Raw genomic sequence first — 16,711 nt, forward strand, 5'->3', positions numbered from 1 at the left:
CCAATGGAAGGGCTAAAGAAAGGAGTAAAGATACTAGAAGATCGGGTCCACAAGAACCCAGAGTCGTGTATTCTGCATTTGTCTGACAATCCATCCAGATCCTATCATCGATTTGACATGGAAGTTCCGGTTAAAATCCATCGATTTCATGTAGGGTTCGGATACGGTACTTCAAATGGTTTCATCATGCAAGAATTCGAGGAATTCCTTGCAAGAACTATAGGAGGTGCAATCAGAGACATCCAATTGAGGATTGGGGAAGGCGCTAGGGTCGTTAGGATCGGAGAACTCAGAGGTGGCGAGGAGAGGAGAATTCCTTTATATTTGGGTGATTCGGGACATGTTCGATTGGAGTTTAGCTATATAGACAGTGAAGATGAAGAACACGTAAGGACGGGCGAAACTGTTGTTGGCATAATGGACAAAGGAGATAGAAATGATAGGGCAGATGCCATTCCCATATGTGGAAGGACTAGCAGTGTTGAGAGCTGGGATTACCATGATCCATTCATGGCTAGAAGATGGGCTAAACATTTGCATGGCTATAGACTATAATTTCTTCTGCCATTTCTTCCTGTAATCTTATAGGTTTCACATAACTGGATATTGATTGGATAGGATTGTTATTAGGTATCTTACCAATTACATTACATTCATATGCCCTACTGGCAGCAAATGAAATCATATTGTTTTACATTTCAGCTTACAAATATTCTTGATGCTGACTACTTCTTTTCGTATTTGGTACCAAACTAATCACAAGATTTTAACTTTTTTTTTTCTTTGGTAGATCTTTAACAAAAATAGCTTTGAAGGACGACAGTGAGCATGGGAAAAAATGACCTTATATGAATATAATTCACCATAAATCCATGCCTAGCATGAGATTAAATCTATTCAGTTGATTGAGCGGGTATAAACTATCTGGACATCCGAGTACTGTCCGGTGTAAAATCAATTATAAGTCGTATATTTGAAAACTGAATGCATTATACAGTGTGCAGTTGAACATGATGACAAACTTCGCCTTCTTATATATTTTTAAACGAAATAGGTTGAATTCGAGCACATTCTAAAACCAATTGTAAGTCCAATACTTAAAAATCAAATACAATATACCTTAACAGGCTGCACTGGAACACGATGAATTGCATTTAGCGAAGTTCATTGTTGGCGAAATATTTTCTTTCGATTAAAATTATCGTAAGTGCACGGTTCGTTAATAAGTAATAAAGTGGATTTTTAGAGTCCGAATATCATCCCGCAGAGATTGAGTAGTTTAATTTTGCCTATCGTAGCCTTAACGGAAATTAAATTACTCAATGTGAATTTTTAGCTAATTAAACCCTAATTTTAGAAAGAAAACCCTAAATTGGAATGCAAACCCTAATTTATGCAATTTTTACGATTGAAATAAGATTAATATGCAAGACACGATTTTTAACAACCTAGAATGCAAAACAACTGTTGAGAACGCAAATTTGTAGTATTCAATGTAAATTAAGCGTACTAGGATAACAATTTTCCATGCAACGATCACCTTAAACCCTAATTTTACAATGTGACAGCACGATTGAGTTTCTGACGAATCAATGTTCCCAAATCTATCCAATACTCTCTCTTGAGTTGTATTGAACCTATTTTTACATATCATCAGCCTATATTTCTATGACAAGTGCATATATAAAAATGTATGCGATTTTGTAAGCACTTATAAATTCACTTAGGGCATAGCGGTATATTTCTATCCTCTATTGGACCCTAAGTGTCGAACCTATTCTACTTCTCTCGAATGCAAGAACAAGTCACTTAAATTCACACAATTACAAGCCCTTAATTGCGGAAAACAATAATTGCATATAAATCATTCAAACAATAAAACGTGTTTTGATGTCAAATTGTAAAACTAGAAATTTAAAGATCTCATCACATGGTATATCGATCCCCTAGTACATTTATATCTAGCCTAACATGGAAATAATATCGAAATACATCATATATTGAAGAGGAAGCATTACAGGGTTATGAATTCTTGATAAATCTTATTGATCTTCGTGCAATCTTTCGTTAATTCCACTCAAAATCCTCTCCAAAATGTGGTTTTTTGCCTCTCAATGCGTTCTACTCATTTTTGGACGTCCCTCAGACTTTAAAAGACTCCCAAGATTTGTTTCTATAAGAGTTTTAATTAGAAAAGGAAACCAGAAAATTTTCGCCGTGATTTACCTCAGCTGTCGACCAGGCCAACATTTTCTTCTCGATAATAAGAAAAACATATGGGGCGATCGCCCAATTTTTATAACTGGGCTGTCACCCAGGCAAAACTTCTTTTATATGTTGCATTTTAGCCCCCGAAGTCGATTTTTGATTCTTTCAAGCCCTTTTTCTTGCATTTTCAATCCTTTGACTTTGAATTACATCCAATTGAACCTGCAACATCTTTAATCTTCATTTTGTGGTCCGAATCAACTATTGAAATGTTGCAACTTATTCCTCATAATTTGGATTTCTTCCCTTTTGATCGTTTTTCGTTTCTTTTCTCTTGAATTCCGCCACATTCATCAATATAGTCTTACAAAACATAATTACATAAAATTAAGCCATAATTCAAACGCTTTGATCCACAATTAGTCATGTTTTGTGGTCAAATAAGTGTGTAAAAAACACACTTATCAAATTTCCAGAACTTGAGTTATTGTTTGTCTTCAAACAAGATAATGACTTAACACTACACAAAGCATGGCTTAATAACCTGCCGTGTCTCGGGATTGAAATTCAGTAATCAACACGAGAAATATTTCAATAGTGCCTAAATAAAATCCATATTTACCTGTTAAATGCAAGACTTAATATGTCTGTGTGAACTCATGTCAACATATCAAGATTATGATTGGTTTATTCTCGACCCATAGTGGTCAAATATATCCTTTCATCGCTCGAGAGATACACTCTCCCCAAACTTATTCTTTTCACTCAATAATCTCGGGGTGTTCTAAGGTTAGAATTTTAAGTATTATAGGCCTTACCCTCTCTTAGTTTGGATAGATCTCGCTATTACAAGTTTACACGTCAAAAAGTAAAGGCTCTCCTAATTTGATTGCTTCAACCCTTAAGATTAAGCTAAGCTACTTGCCTCACATCAAAGGTATAGTTCTATCAACCAAATGTCAAAAGACTTTTATTCGTGTTATTGTCTCTCTCTCTCTCTCTTTTTGTCATCTTCTCATTTGCTTGCTATATAACACCTGTAACGAGGTTTAGGTCGATAATTCCCAAACCAGTTGGTTTTATGACACCAGGTTTTAAATTCTTGCAGGGTTATTCACTCGAGTTATAAAGGCTCGATCAGATGACCTTTTATCAACTTCTCCCTTTCTTGCTTTCTATATGACCCCCTTTAGTGAGTTTTAGGCCGATGACTCTCAAGTCAGTTAGTTTTAGGGCACCATAATTTAAACTCTTATAGGCTTAATTGCTCAAGTCATAAAGGCTTGGAAAAAAGTGTCATGTTTACACAAGCTAAATTTTATGCCCCTCTTTATTTTTCTAGACATTTAGCTTCAAAAACCAATCCCAACTTAAGGCTTTCACCTAATCTTCACCTCACTGATCTAGACAATCCACACAACAAAATTTACGCATGGAGCCCCCACTTATCTCAATGTATCCCTATAATTGCTCAACCATCTCCAAACCGTTTTAAGGTGGTTTACGAGTTAATTCAGTAGAGGGTTATCATTCTTCTTCTACCTTGTGTCAAAAAATAAATAAATTCCAATCACTAACTCAACATGCAGTCACGAGCGACTTGGATAAAGAGCGTTAAGTATTACATCAACAAGTATTAGTTAATCTATTCAGCACCATATCCACAGTTTATAAATTATATTAGTACAATAATCACATCATAGCCGACAATGTTATCAAGCCCACACAAATTTATAAAAGAAATAGACAAAACATGCGAATTTTTCACTTCTTTTCCCTTTTGTTTTATCACTCAATAATCACACAGAAAACAAAAATTAAATACAGCTACTGATGAATATAAATAATGCGACGAAAAATGGAAACCAAAGCTATGCCACCCCAAATAAAATATTACATTGTCTCCAATGTAAGAACAAAAGTACGCAAAACTAAGGAGTAAAAGATCAGATACTCCCCGAGGGTGGATGCTGATGAGTAGAGGTGTCGGGTTGGTCTGCCTGACTGGATGAACTTGTGGTTTTGAGAGATTCGACAGTTCTTGCTATCAAGGTACATTCCGATCAATTGTCTCCAGTTAACTCCTGAAATGCATCATCTGCTCATTCACTTGACTATAGGCAAAAGTGATTGTTCTTTGATCATAGCGTGTCCGGTCATCACTTAGCTGAAACCCTCGCACTTGTACACTTACACTTTTCAACTCCCTCTGCATATCCAGCCGTGTTCGCTACATTGCCTCCAAAGCATTTGTCATGGTGCCAACAGATCTACCCAGCTTCACTTGAGTTACCAGCATCTGAGACAACTGTCTACTAAGGAGGACTATATCAGCATCTGGGACTTGTGATGAGGTCCTGGTTTGAGATGATGTACTCTCTCTGCTCTTCTCAATCTAGCATGTGAATTTTCAATTGTTCTTCTACTGATTGGTGCATCTGGAGCTACACTCTCTTTTCTTGGCAGCAGTGGTACCCGGCTACTAGACAAATCCCACTGATTAAGCAAGGAAACATAATACTGCGTTGAGTATCTATGGACGAGGCCAACTCTTGTATGAAGGCATATATATGGGCTCCCAGGTTAAACTTACGCACTCTTGCCATATGATAAAGTAACCTTGCCCTTTCTTCATTGAAACTCGTCCTCTAGGATGTAGGGTAAATGTTTGTGCAGAAGATGATGTGCAAGAGTCTGAGCTCTGGAGTTAGCTCGTTATGCAGGATTCGAGATGAATTAAGTGGCCAATCAACTTCTCTACCATATAGAAAATGTGCTACCAGTGCCATGTCTTGCTTCTCAGGTAATGACTCTACATGAGTGTGATTCAACCCATAATACCTGTCAATTGTTGCTGGGCTGAACCTAATCCATTTTCCTCTAACCCATGTTTGATTTCTGTGTGAAGATTCTGGGTTATCAATGTCAGCATTGTAGTCGGCGAAGAATTCCTTTACTAATGTAGGGTATGCCGCGTGAGGCGTATCAATAACTTTTTCCCACCCACAATGGCGTATGATTCTCTCCAATAACGTTCCTCCGAAATCTTCCAATTATGAGCTACTGCTCTTGATAAAGTTTCTTATCTTTCCACTTCGACTCAAAATTGTCGCGAGTCTCAACATTCACAAACCATGGAATATCCCCGTCATCTAGATTTTCATTAGCGGTGGGTTGAGGTTTCGCCAACTTTAGACCTCCCTTTTTCTTGAGTTGAAACCTTTCTTTTTGGTGGCATTTTGTACCTACATATGAATATAGATAATATAAGCATATAGGTAACAAACATAAGAATAAGGTAAAGTGAAGAATACCCCCAAACTTTGCCAATTTTCACGTGCCAAAATGTAATAACATATGCCATGCTTGAGAAAATGTTATTGTATAGGTTATGTCTTGAATAAATGAATATAATGCCGCTCACATTCCCTAAACTAACATAAAAAGATCGATCACACGTTTCTACCCCAAAACAGACTAAGGATTTTCACCATCGAGCTACTTTAGGAAAGAATGAACTTTTCCAGACCGATCTCCGGGCATATGAAACTTTATATGTTGGTCCAACTCACGCCCAAATTTGAGATTAAACGGAGGTTGTTTGGGCTAGACGAAGGGGGGACGAAATTTGTGTTGTGAGTTTGTTGATTTGTATCCATGGTGTGCCTAGGGTGTGCAATTCAAATTATTGGTGTTTTCTAATGCAATTTCTGTGAATTTCAATATAAAAAACAATCTCCAACACGTATCATTATTTCCAATTACTAGACTTTCCCTACTTACCTAATAATCTCGTCTTAGGCAATTTATCAAACACCTTGAAGGCACTAAATGTTGCTCTAAGTTGCAAGAGAGTAATGTTTGAATCAAAGCCCGATTTTTTTCATCACACACAAATCCACTAAACCACTATTTATTTAATCTCAAACTCCTCAATATGCCTGGGAATATGATTGAAATTTCGGCTCAAAATGTGAAGAGAAGAGATAGAAGAAAAAAAATGCATACCTTGCATTCCTTGATTGAATGCAATGGATTGAATTGCACCAACAATCTTAGGTATTAATCCACGAGTTGTGTGTGTTTGTGTGTGTGTTGGGTTGTGTGTGTGAGTGTGTTGTGTTGTGTTTGTGGTGTGTGTGAGTTGTGTGTATGCGTGTGTTTTTCTAATAAAATCTGAATTTTTTTTTGTCTTAACTGGCCGGTCTCCCAGTATAAAGCTGGGCAGCCGCCCAGTTTAATGATTAAAGGCATGTTGGCCCTTAATCAAGCTGCGCGAGTGCCCATCTTATAAAGCTATTTTTTGATTTTTTTTAAAATTCAGTGACTGGTCGTGAAATTTTTTTTTAAAACACACTTGACTTCTAAAAAAAACTCGACTTTAGTCACACTTTCTTCGAATCTTGATTTTCAACGTATGACTCGACTTGACCTTCTACCACACCGAAACTTGTCAAAACCATTTCAAATCATATGGGTTTGTGTGTAGGTCATGAACATAGTTCCAAAACTGATTTTTAAACTTGAAAACACACTTTGATCCCTAAAAAATTTAGACAACCTCATTTGTGTCTCAAAATACATGAAACTCACACCCAACCACCAAAATATCGTATCCATAGTTATGACTCGTGCTCAATGCATTGAAAATTGTGTGGACCATGCTTAGACTCTGTTGACATCTATGGATGATCGATGACCTAACTATCAAAGAATGTGAACGAGAAATTGAAAGATTCCTAAGCTAATGCAAAAAGAAAAAAAAATTAAAAGGATACAGTGGGTTGCCTCCCACCCAGCGCTAGTTTATAGTCGATAGCTTGACTTTCCCACTTCTGCTTCAATTAGGCGCATCGAGTTGAACAGTGGACTTTTGCTTGGAGAAGTTACCGTCCCAGTAGTGTTTCAGCCTTTTTCCATTGACTGTGAATGTACCTTTTGTTTCATGGCTGACCTGTATGGCTCCATATGGAAGAACTTTAGTGACAATCTAAGGACCCGACCACCTTGACCTTAATTTTCCAGGGAAAAGCTTGAGTCTCGAGTTATATAATAGAAATTTCTGCCCCACTTCGAACTCTCGCCTTTGAATATGCATGTCATGACACTTTTTGGTTCGTTCTTTGTAGAGCTTTGAGTTTTCATATGCTTCCATTCTGAATTCATCCAAGTCATTAAGCTGTAGTAGACGCTTTTCACCGGCGGCATTCAAATTCATGTTTAACTGTTTCACAGCCCAATATGCCTGGTGTTCAATCTCTAGTGGCAGATTACACGCTTTTCCAAAAACTAGGCAGTATGTAGACATGCCTATTGGTGTCTTGAATGCTGTCCTGTAAGCCCACAATGCATCGTCCAACTTTTTCGATCAGTCTTTTCTTGATGAATTCACTGTAACTTCAAGATTCTCTTCAACTGTCGATTAGATACTTCGACTTGCTCACTGGTTTGTGGATGATATGAGGTAGCTACGCGGTGTTTTACGCCATATTTATTCAACAATTGCTCAAACTGGCGATTACAGAAGTGTTTGCTCCCGTCACTGATTATAGCCCACGATGTACCATATCGAGTGAAAATATACTTTTTCAAGAATCCAGTCACTGCCTTCGCATCGTAGTGCAACTGCTTCCACCCATTTAGGTACATAATCCACAACTATCAAGATGTACTGATTTGAGAACGAATGAGGGAAAGGTCCCATGAAGTCAATTCCCCAGACATCAACTATCTCTACTTCCAAAATGTTATTCAGTGGCATTTCATTCCTCCTTGAGATATTTTCAGTGCGTTGACATCTGTCACACCTCCTGACAAACTCGAAGGTGTTCCTAAACAGTGTAGGCCAGTAAAACCCTGATTGCAAGATCTTTGCAGCTGTTTTCGAAGCCCCAAAATGTGACCTGCATATGTAGATAAATGATAGTGCTCAAGAATCTCGGGTATTTCTTCTTCAGGTATGCATCTCCTTATTATGTGATCAGCCCTTCGCCTATAGAGAATTAGATCCTCCCAAAAATAGTACTTCAGTTCGGAGAAGAATTTTTTCCTTTGGTAACTTGAGTAATCAGGCGGTGGGATGGATCTGGCTAAGTAGTTGACGATGTCTGCATATCAAGGTGCTACATCTACTCTCAACATCTGCTCATCTGGGACTATCTCATTGATGTCCACTAATTCTTCTGTCTCCCCAGATTCCCATCGGGATATGTGGTCTGCTACTACATTCTCACTGCCCTTCTTATCTCTTATTTTGATATCAAATTCTTGCAGCAATAACAGCCAACGAATCAATCTCGGCTTTGCATCCCTTTTTTGTGAGCAGATACTTCAGTACAGCATGATCTATGTAGACAATGACCTTAGATCCCACAAGATATGACCTAAACTTATCAAATGCATATACCACAGCCAAAAGCTCCTTTTCAGTGGTGGCATAATTGATCTGTGCTTTATTTAGAGTTCTGCTTGCATAGTAGATCGCATGGAAAACCTTGTTTCTCCGCTGTCCCAAAACTGTACCCACGGCGTGATCACTGTCATCACACATTAATTCAAAAGATAGCTCCCAATCTGGTGCCACAATTACCGGTGATGTCGTGAGTTTCTTCTTCAAAGTGTTGAATTCTGTGAGACATTTTTCACTAAATTCAAAGGGTACGTCTTTCATTAACAGATTGCATAGCGACTTAGTGATCTTTGAGAAATCCTTTATGAATCTCCTGTAGAACCCCACATGCCCCAAGAAACTGCGAACCCCTTTAACTGATGTAGGCGGTGGTAACTTCTCAATAACCTGAATTTTTGTCTTGTCCACCTCTATTCTTTTTGCTGAAACTCAATGCCCAAGTACGATGCCTTCTTGCACCATAAAGTGGCATTTCTCCTAATTCAAAACAAGGTTAGTCTCTTTACGTCTTTGTAATACCAAATTCAGGTACTCCAAGTATTTATCAAATGAAGATCCAAATACTGAGAAGTTGTCCATGAACACCTCGATAAACCTTTCAATCATATCGGAGAATATTGCCATCATACATCTTTGGAATGCGGCAGGAGCATTGCAAAAGCCAAAAGGCATCCTACGATAGGCAAAAGTGCCATAGAGGCAAGTGAAAGTGGTCTTCTCCTGATTATCTGGTGCGACTGGTATCTGATTGTAGCCCAAGTATCCATCAAGAAAGTAGTAGTGTGAATGCCCTGCTAATCTCTCCAACATCTGGTCAATAAATGGTAGTGGAAAATGATCCTTTTGAGTAGCTGCATTGAGTTTACGATAATCGATACAAACTCTCCATCTTGTTATTGTTCTAGTGGGGATTAACCCATTCTTCTCATTTTGAACCACTGTAATTTCCCCTTTCTTCGGCACAACTTGAACTGGGCTAATCTATGCACTATCTGAGATTGGGTAAATAATGCCTACATACTATTTCTTCATGTTTGGATTCAGTCTTCTCTGTCCTCTATACTTGGCTTACAATTTTCCTCCATGAGAATTTTGTAATACACAAAGAAGGGCTGATCCTTTTACGTCAGTATCGTTCACCCAATCGCCGTCTTATTTTCCTTAAGTACCCTAAGCAAATTTTCTTCCTCCACCTCACTGACTGTGTTCGAGATAATCACTGGAAGTGTACCTGATTCCCCATAAATATGCATATCTTAAGTGTGGTGGCAGCTGCTTGAGTTCCAAAATTAGCAGTTTCCGAATGGAAGCCAGTGGCTTTGTAGTTCCTATCCCCAGTTCCTGGAATTGCCTCTTTCGTGTGTATGGTAGGTTGGTTTCTAAGAACCTTGTGCATGTTTCAATCTCAAGAAAATCTGACTAGGTTGATTGGGACTGTGCAATACATGCCTCATAGGCATCGGGTAGGCCGTGAAGCAAGAATGTCTCTTCTACTGCTTTGTCAATGATATCAACTTGGAAACAGCTATCTGATTCTGTTGGAAGTTTCATGGCCTTGAAGACATTGAATGCTATCTGCTCCTCTCCCAATCTTAAGATCAACGACCCTCTTTGAACATCTATAAAAGCTCTCCCTGAAGCCAAGATTGGTATGTCGAGTATCAAAGGGACATCCTTGTCTTCTTCTACGTCCAATATGAGGAAATCTGCAGGGAATATAAACTTTTCAACCTTGATAAGCACATCTTCAATTATTACTTCGAGATGTGTCAGCCAGCTGAAGTGTAACAGTAGTCGCTTTAGCCTCTCCCAAGCCAAGTTCCCTAAAAATAGACAGAGGCATTAAATTAATACTTGCGCCAAGGTCACATAAGGCTTTATCAAAATAAATTTCACCAATAGTGCAATGAACAATAAAACTCCCTGGATCTTTCAATTTTGGTGGGAGCTTTTTCTGGATTTTGGCACTGCATTCCTCTGTAAACATTAGTGTCTTATGGTCCTCTAGCTTGCGTTTATTTGACAGAATATCCTTGAGAAACTTCACATGGCTAGACATCTGGAAGAGTGCATGGGCTTGTGGGATGTTGATATGGAGCTTTTTGAAGTCTTCTAGAAACTTCTTGTACTGCTGCTCCATTTTATGCTTCTTCAATCGCCATGGAAAAGGAATTGGAGGCTCGTATGAGTTGACTGTAACTTTGACTTTATCCCGTGACTTTTCTGAATTTTCCTCTGGAGTTGATTCCTTTGGTTGTTTATCTAGTTCAACAGTTTCTTCTTCTGCAAGAGACGTTGCCTCTTCAATCACAGTCGGCCTCTTGACACCTATTTCAGGTAATTGCACTCCACTTCGATACAAATCTGAGAGAAAAACAAGAGTAGCACTTAGACACTAAAAAGATAGATCGAATAATAAAAACAAAACAAAGCCAAAATAAACTAAAAGAGAAACTAAAATTAAAGTTTGAATTAGTGCCTACAAAAAAATAAAATCAAACTAAACTCTATCTCTGGAAACGGCGCCAAAAACTTGTTCATGAAATATTTTCTTTCGATTAAAATCACCGCAAGTACACGATTCGTTAATAAGTAATAAAGTGGATTTCTAGAGTCCGAATATCGTCCCACAGAGATTCAGTAGTTGAGTTTCACCTATCGTAGCCTTAACCGAAACTAAATTACTCAATGTGAATTTTTAGCTAATTAAACCCTAATTTTAGAAAGAAACCCCTAAATTGGAATGCAAACCCTAATTTACGCAATTTTTACGATTGAAATGAGATTAATATGCAAGACACGATTTTTAACAACCTAGAATGCAAAACAACTGTTGGAAATGCAAATTTGTAGTATTCAATGTAAATTAAGCGTACTAGGATCACAATTTCCCATGCAACAATCATCTTAAACCCTAATTTTACAATGTGACAATACGATTGAGTTGTTGATGAATCAATGCTCCTAAATCTATCCAATACTCTCTCTCGAGATGTATTGAACCTATTTTTACAAACCACCGGCTTATATCTCTATGACAAGTGCATATATAAAAATGCATGCTATTTTGTAAGCACTTATAGATTCACGTAGGGCATAACGGTATATTTCTATCTCCTATTGGACCCTAAGTGTCGAACCTATTCTACTTCTCTCGAAAGCAAGAACAAGTCACCCAAACTCACACAATTACGGGCCCTTAATTGCGGTAAACAATAATTGCATATAAATCATTCAAAGAATCAAAATGTGTTTTGATGTTAAATTGTAAAACTAGAAATTTAAAGATCTCATCACATGGTATATCGATCTCCTAGTACATGTAAATCTAGCCTAACATAAAAATAATATCGAAATACATCATATATTGAAGAGGAGGCATCACCGGGATATAAATTCTTGATAAATCTTATTGATCTTCGTGCAATCCTTCGTTAATTCCACTCAAAATCCTCTCCAATATGTGGTTTCTTGCCTCCCAATGCGTTCTACTTGTTTTTGGACGTCCCTCGGGTTTTAAAAGAGTCCCAAAATTTGTTTCCATAAGAGTTTTAATCAGAAAAGGAAACCAGAAAATTTTCGTCGCGATTGGCCTGAGCTGTCGCTGAGACATAACCCGAGCTGTCGCCCAGGCCAACATTTTCTTCTCGGTAATAAGAAAAACATATGGGCGATCGCCCGGTTTTTATAACTGGGCTGCCGCCCAGGCAAAATTTCTTCCGTATGTTGCATTTTAGCTCTCGAAATCGATTTTTGATTCTTTCAAGCCCTTTCTCTTACATTTTCAACCATTTGACTTTGAATTACATCCAACTGAACTCGCAATATCTTTAATCTTCATTTTGGAGTCTAAATCAACTATTGAAATGTTGCAACTTAGTCCTCATACTTTGGATTTCTTTTTTTTTTTTTTATCATTTTTCGTTTCTTTTCTTTTGAATTCCGTCACATTTATCAATATAGTCCTACAAAATATAATTACAAGTCATAATTCAAACGCTTTGATAAACAATTATTCATGTTTTGTGGCCAAATAAGTGTGTTTGTTTTGTGGCCAAATAAGTGTGTAAAAAACACACTTATCATTCATTTTCTTGTACATTTTTAAACAAAATATATTAAGAGCATCTTTGAGCCCCATTAAAAGATTAAGAGTGTATTTTGGAATATCAGATTAACGGAGAATGTATGGTTAAAAATAAAAGAAAAATTTTGAGTTTGCATGTAATATTACTTTATTTAAGAATCTATGGTTGAAAATAAGATAGAGAAAATTTCATTTTGAAAAAAAAAAAAAAAAAATTGAGAATCAAACAAGGGCTAAAGGTTGAAGAAATAAATACCAAATTTAATTACAAATCCATAAAATAATGACTATAAATCTTTTCCTAAGATGATGATAATCGTTTTAAATGAACAACTAAAGTTAACAACCAAATTTTTTTAAAAAAAGTCGACATCATCCCCCATGCAATACGAACTAAACCAATCTAAAAAAACAAACCAACTTATATATATTTTAATAAGTTGAAATCAAATTACAGTATACACTCACAACATAGAAAGACAAATCAAAAAGTTCTACGGGTCGATATCAAGCCAAACCAAAGTGGCTATTTACTAGTTCCCGAGTATTTTAAATACAATTGCCATATAGGTAAAAAGATAAAGCAACCATAAAACATTTAGGTATCGATGGTCACCAGAACCAAGCAAAAGGATAGTTTGGTGGAGATTAGGTATCGACAGTCACCAGAACGAAACAAGGATGTTTGGTGGAGATTAAAATTAGATTTTTTAGTAGATTGTGATATAAATGTGCAAACCAAACATGCACATACTACAATAGCAGAGCCAAACACTTTTTAGGCAATTATTTTACAATAAACTTTAACCTCAATATGCTAACGATATTTGATTGTCGCATGTTTCAGCAAAGTCACTGGGTAGTTCTTCCTTCAGAGTTCAGACTCTACGCAAAACCAATAATCAACGTCAAGAAAAATTTCGAAACTCTGGGCCATAATTAAATTATCAGACCCAGTAATGTGGAAAGATAAAAAAAAAAAAAAAAAGTATTTCTGCACTGCATATAAACACATTACAGGATAACATAAGAGTGAAATTTAACTGAAAAAGCACCTGAAGTTCTTGAAACACAGAAGTTTCGAAGTCCGGAACTCTAATGAGCAGACCGACCAATCTCCACGGGGAATCGAAACATATATAGTTTTCCTCCTCATCGTCATCATATCCGATCAGCATTATAGTACAGGTTTGAGTTTGATCAAATTTACCTTGCTGAATAAAGTACGGAGTTAGCCGTTGCTGGAAGACGAATGCCGGCGCCGGCTCCGGCGACTGCCAGTGGGGCTCTGATTTTGAAGGTTTCTTCTTTTTCTTCTATTTTCGTGATTTAATTGATAAGTTCTTTGAAGGTTGTATTTTGCAGTACTTCGTGATTTCACTGTCGTCTTCTTCCTCAGCTTACTGTTCGGTAGTTTCTTTTGATGTAAATCGTGTTGAATAGCAGAAAACTCAAAACTTTGTTACCCTTAAAACACGACTTTTTAATTTTTTTTCTTATTTGAAAACAGCACTTTTAGCCTTTAGGTATGATCTCTCAAATTATTTTTCAATAGACTCGTTTTTAGTTTAGAAAAATGTGTTGGACCTAATTTTCTCATATTAAGTCATTGAAGAACCACTTGCAATTCCATTTCCTTAGCATATGAAATGAGTATTTGTTGGCTGGAATGATAAATTTTTCATATAATTGGTCAATTACCTGTTAAACCAATTATCAAGGGCCTGTTTGACAGGCTCTTAAAAAGTCAAAAACCACTTCTAATCTTAAGAAATTATTTAAAAATATGTTTGAAACTAAAAGACCTTTTAAAAGAAACAGATCTAGATAGTAAAACCTACCAAACATGCCCTGTATGTCCTATCCCTTTAAATTTTAATATAATAAAAAACAAAACATCATATTCAAATTCGACTACATGAATCGAATGCATATCATATCGGCCCAAACCACGAAAATAATCACCCCACCACCATCCATCACTCGACATTCAAATCATACAACACGACTGGGGTACTACGGTACACCAATAGTATAGATTGATAAACACACTTGATAAATTCAATTAAATGAATTATGTGAGATTACATTTAAGTGAACTCATTATTCAATGACATGCAATTACCACCAAAATTGTTGCTTGACAACGATAATGTTGGATAACATTTCTCTAAAATTTATGATGGTAGGAGTTACACGTAAGCACGGTTGGAGCGTACCAACCATAAATAACCGTCCCCACCACTGTTACTGTCATGGACACCCTGTCCAGCTCCCAACTGCCCAGTATGCATACATGGCCATTATAATAAATGAATAAAACCCCACCAAGGATGGTTTCTTATGCACCAAAAAATTATTCGTCACCATTGAGTCGAGCATATCAAACATGTTCAAACTCCAGCTGGTCCACATGATCAAATAAAGATTGATAGAATCCTATACAAATGGTTTGCACCTTGAGCACTGTCGGCAGGGAGATATTAAAAGGACAATTATGAACATACAGTGTAGTATACCAGTAAAGTGATTCACAAGATACTTAGCCCATGTTTGGCCCCCACTTTTAGAACTTATTTTTCCTCAAACTCACTTTCAGTCACGCATATCATAAACTTTTATCAAATTTTGCTAAAAATCTATTTTTAAGCTAACCAAACAGGGGCTTTATACCAAAAAAAAAATACCTGTAGATTTTTTACTTTTCTTCACTACTGTTTAGGACTTGAGCAGAAAGTTGACAAGAAGCAACAAGAATTGTACAAGTAATACTGCATAATTGATTACAGATAATTAAAATCAAAAGATAGCTAGCAGTCTTGAGTTAGTCGAGACAGATTCTGAGAGACGAAATGGCAACGAAGGGTACTCAAGAAAGTGATCTCATATACATGGCCTTTAGATGACGTACAAATAAAACGAATCGAAGCAAAGGAAAAAAGAGAAACTACTATGATTTCGATCATTTACAAACGTAGCAGCACTGCAACCACGAATAATAATAAATGTTAAAAAATGACAAAATACTTTGCTAATTGTTCGACTAAATAGATACTATTTTGGAATAGGTAAGGAGCAGGACCTGTGATGCAAATCGCCGCCACCGTTAGAAGGGATACGAGAAATCATAACTGACATTTAAGGACTGATGTTGCATTCCCGCAAATATACTTGATCGTAGTCAACAAATTTTGCCCAATAGTTACGAAACTTAGGTATGCCCATCTCAAGCCATGGCTTCAAGTTGCCGTTGTAATGCACGACTGCTGCTCGCTCAATCTCCTTCTGGGATATACTTGGATTATAACCAAGGCCCAAGACATGCCAAGATTTATCCAGCGCATAAGTTTGGTTCCAAAAGGTTATCAAACCAGGCGGCAGAGTCCCGAGTTTCCATAACAGTCTGTCAACATTCTGAGCACAATACAGACAAATTTGCTTCAGGTTTAGAGACAAAATTCCAAAAAGCAAAATTTCAGAAATCAAAATGTTCACATGCAGTAGATGTTAAACAATGTACTATATACCACTAATTGAATATGCAAAGCCAATACACTCAGAATTCAATTGACTAATAAATTTATGTGGCCATTTCCCAGTTTAGGCATTAGTTTCATGCCCAAATGTTAGTTTGAAAGCATATTAACTTATAGCTTAGTTCATGTTGTCAAATAAAAAAAAAAAAAAGGAGCATGTAAAAACAGGTTACACTAGTTGTCTTAAAAAAAGTATACTTGTCTTACCAGATTCTGCCATTTGTGGTACACCCCCGTGATATTTTGCTTCCTCCATTCCTTAAGATCAAAGATATTCATTCCAAATGCCCAACCACAAGCACGGGGATTGAAGTTTTTTGAAATAAGAGGATTCGAAAAGTTGAGGTAACGATCAAAGCGGTGAAAGCTTTCTCCACATGTCTCAACCACACCAATCACCTTTCCCTTTAGGTTAAGATACCAAAGAGGAGTAAGATCCTTTTGGACCACTATATCATCATCTAAGAACAA

The 16,711-nt window shown here is 36.9% G+C and overlaps 3 protein-coding genes and 1 long non-coding RNA gene across 4 annotated transcripts; 1 reads left to right on the forward strand and 3 right to left on the reverse strand.

The window, feature by feature from the left end:
- The first annotated feature begins 3 nt into the window (after positions 1-3).
- LOC111377970 lies at positions 4-555 on the forward strand. The gene has a single exon (XM_023001129.1). It carries the CDS (start codon positions 4-6, stop codon positions 553-555), a length of 552 nt encoding a protein of 183 aa, XP_022856897.1.
- A 9,481-nt stretch (positions 556-10,036) lies between these two features.
- On the reverse strand, positions 10,037-12,458 carry LOC111377971. The gene is made up of 3 exons (XM_023001130.1): positions 12,425-12,458; positions 10,514-10,981; positions 10,037-10,440 (listed from the first exon to the last, which is right to left on the reverse strand). Exons 1-3 carry the CDS (start codon positions 12,456-12,458, stop codon positions 10,037-10,039), a joined length of 906 nt encoding a protein of 301 aa, XP_022856898.1.
- A 650-nt stretch (positions 12,459-13,108) lies between these two features.
- On the reverse strand, positions 13,109-14,358 carry LOC111377974. Its single transcript, XR_002699794.1, has 2 exons — positions 13,760-14,358; positions 13,109-13,589 (listed from the first exon to the last, which is right to left on the reverse strand). It is a non-coding gene; the product is annotated as an uncharacterized LOC111377974 (long non-coding RNA).
- Positions 14,359-15,545: 1,187 nt separating this feature from the next.
- LOC111377964 (probable galacturonosyltransferase 4) lies at positions 15,546-16,705 on the reverse strand (the record flags this gene model as incomplete). The annotated part of the gene is made up of 2 exons (XM_023001124.1): positions 15,546-16,118; positions 16,448-16,705. Coding segments are annotated over 2 exons (534 nt in total), but the record flags the coding sequence as incomplete, so codon positions are not given.
- Between the last annotated feature and the right edge of the window lie 6 nt (positions 16,706-16,711).

The sequence above is a fragment of the Olea europaea genome, unplaced genomic scaffold (genome assembly GCF_002742605.1).
Source record: "Olea europaea var. sylvestris unplaced genomic scaffold, O_europaea_v1 scaffold1752, whole genome shotgun sequence".
NCBI lineage: Eukaryota > Viridiplantae > Streptophyta > Magnoliopsida > Lamiales > Oleaceae > Olea > Olea europaea.

What these genes read in the sequence shown, in the direction of transcription:
- LOC111377971 (XM_023001130.1), bottom strand. Translation starts at nt 12,458, where the DNA reads ATGAAGATTAAAGATATTGCGAGTTCAGTTGGAT. An exon ending in TATTGCGAGTTCAGTTGGAT is followed by an intron (nt 10,982 to 12,424) that starts GTAATTCAAAGT and finishes TTTTTCTCTCAG; the next exon opens with ATTTGTATCGAAGTGGAGTG. An exon ending in TATTGTTCATTGCACTATTG is followed by an intron (nt 10,441 to 10,513) that starts GTGAAATTTATT and finishes GTCTATTTTTAG; the next exon opens with GGAACTTGGCTTGGGAGAGG.
- LOC111377970 (XM_023001129.1), top strand. Translation starts at nt 4, where the DNA reads ATGGAAGGGCTAAAGAAAGGAGTAAAGATACTAGAAGATCGGGTCCAC.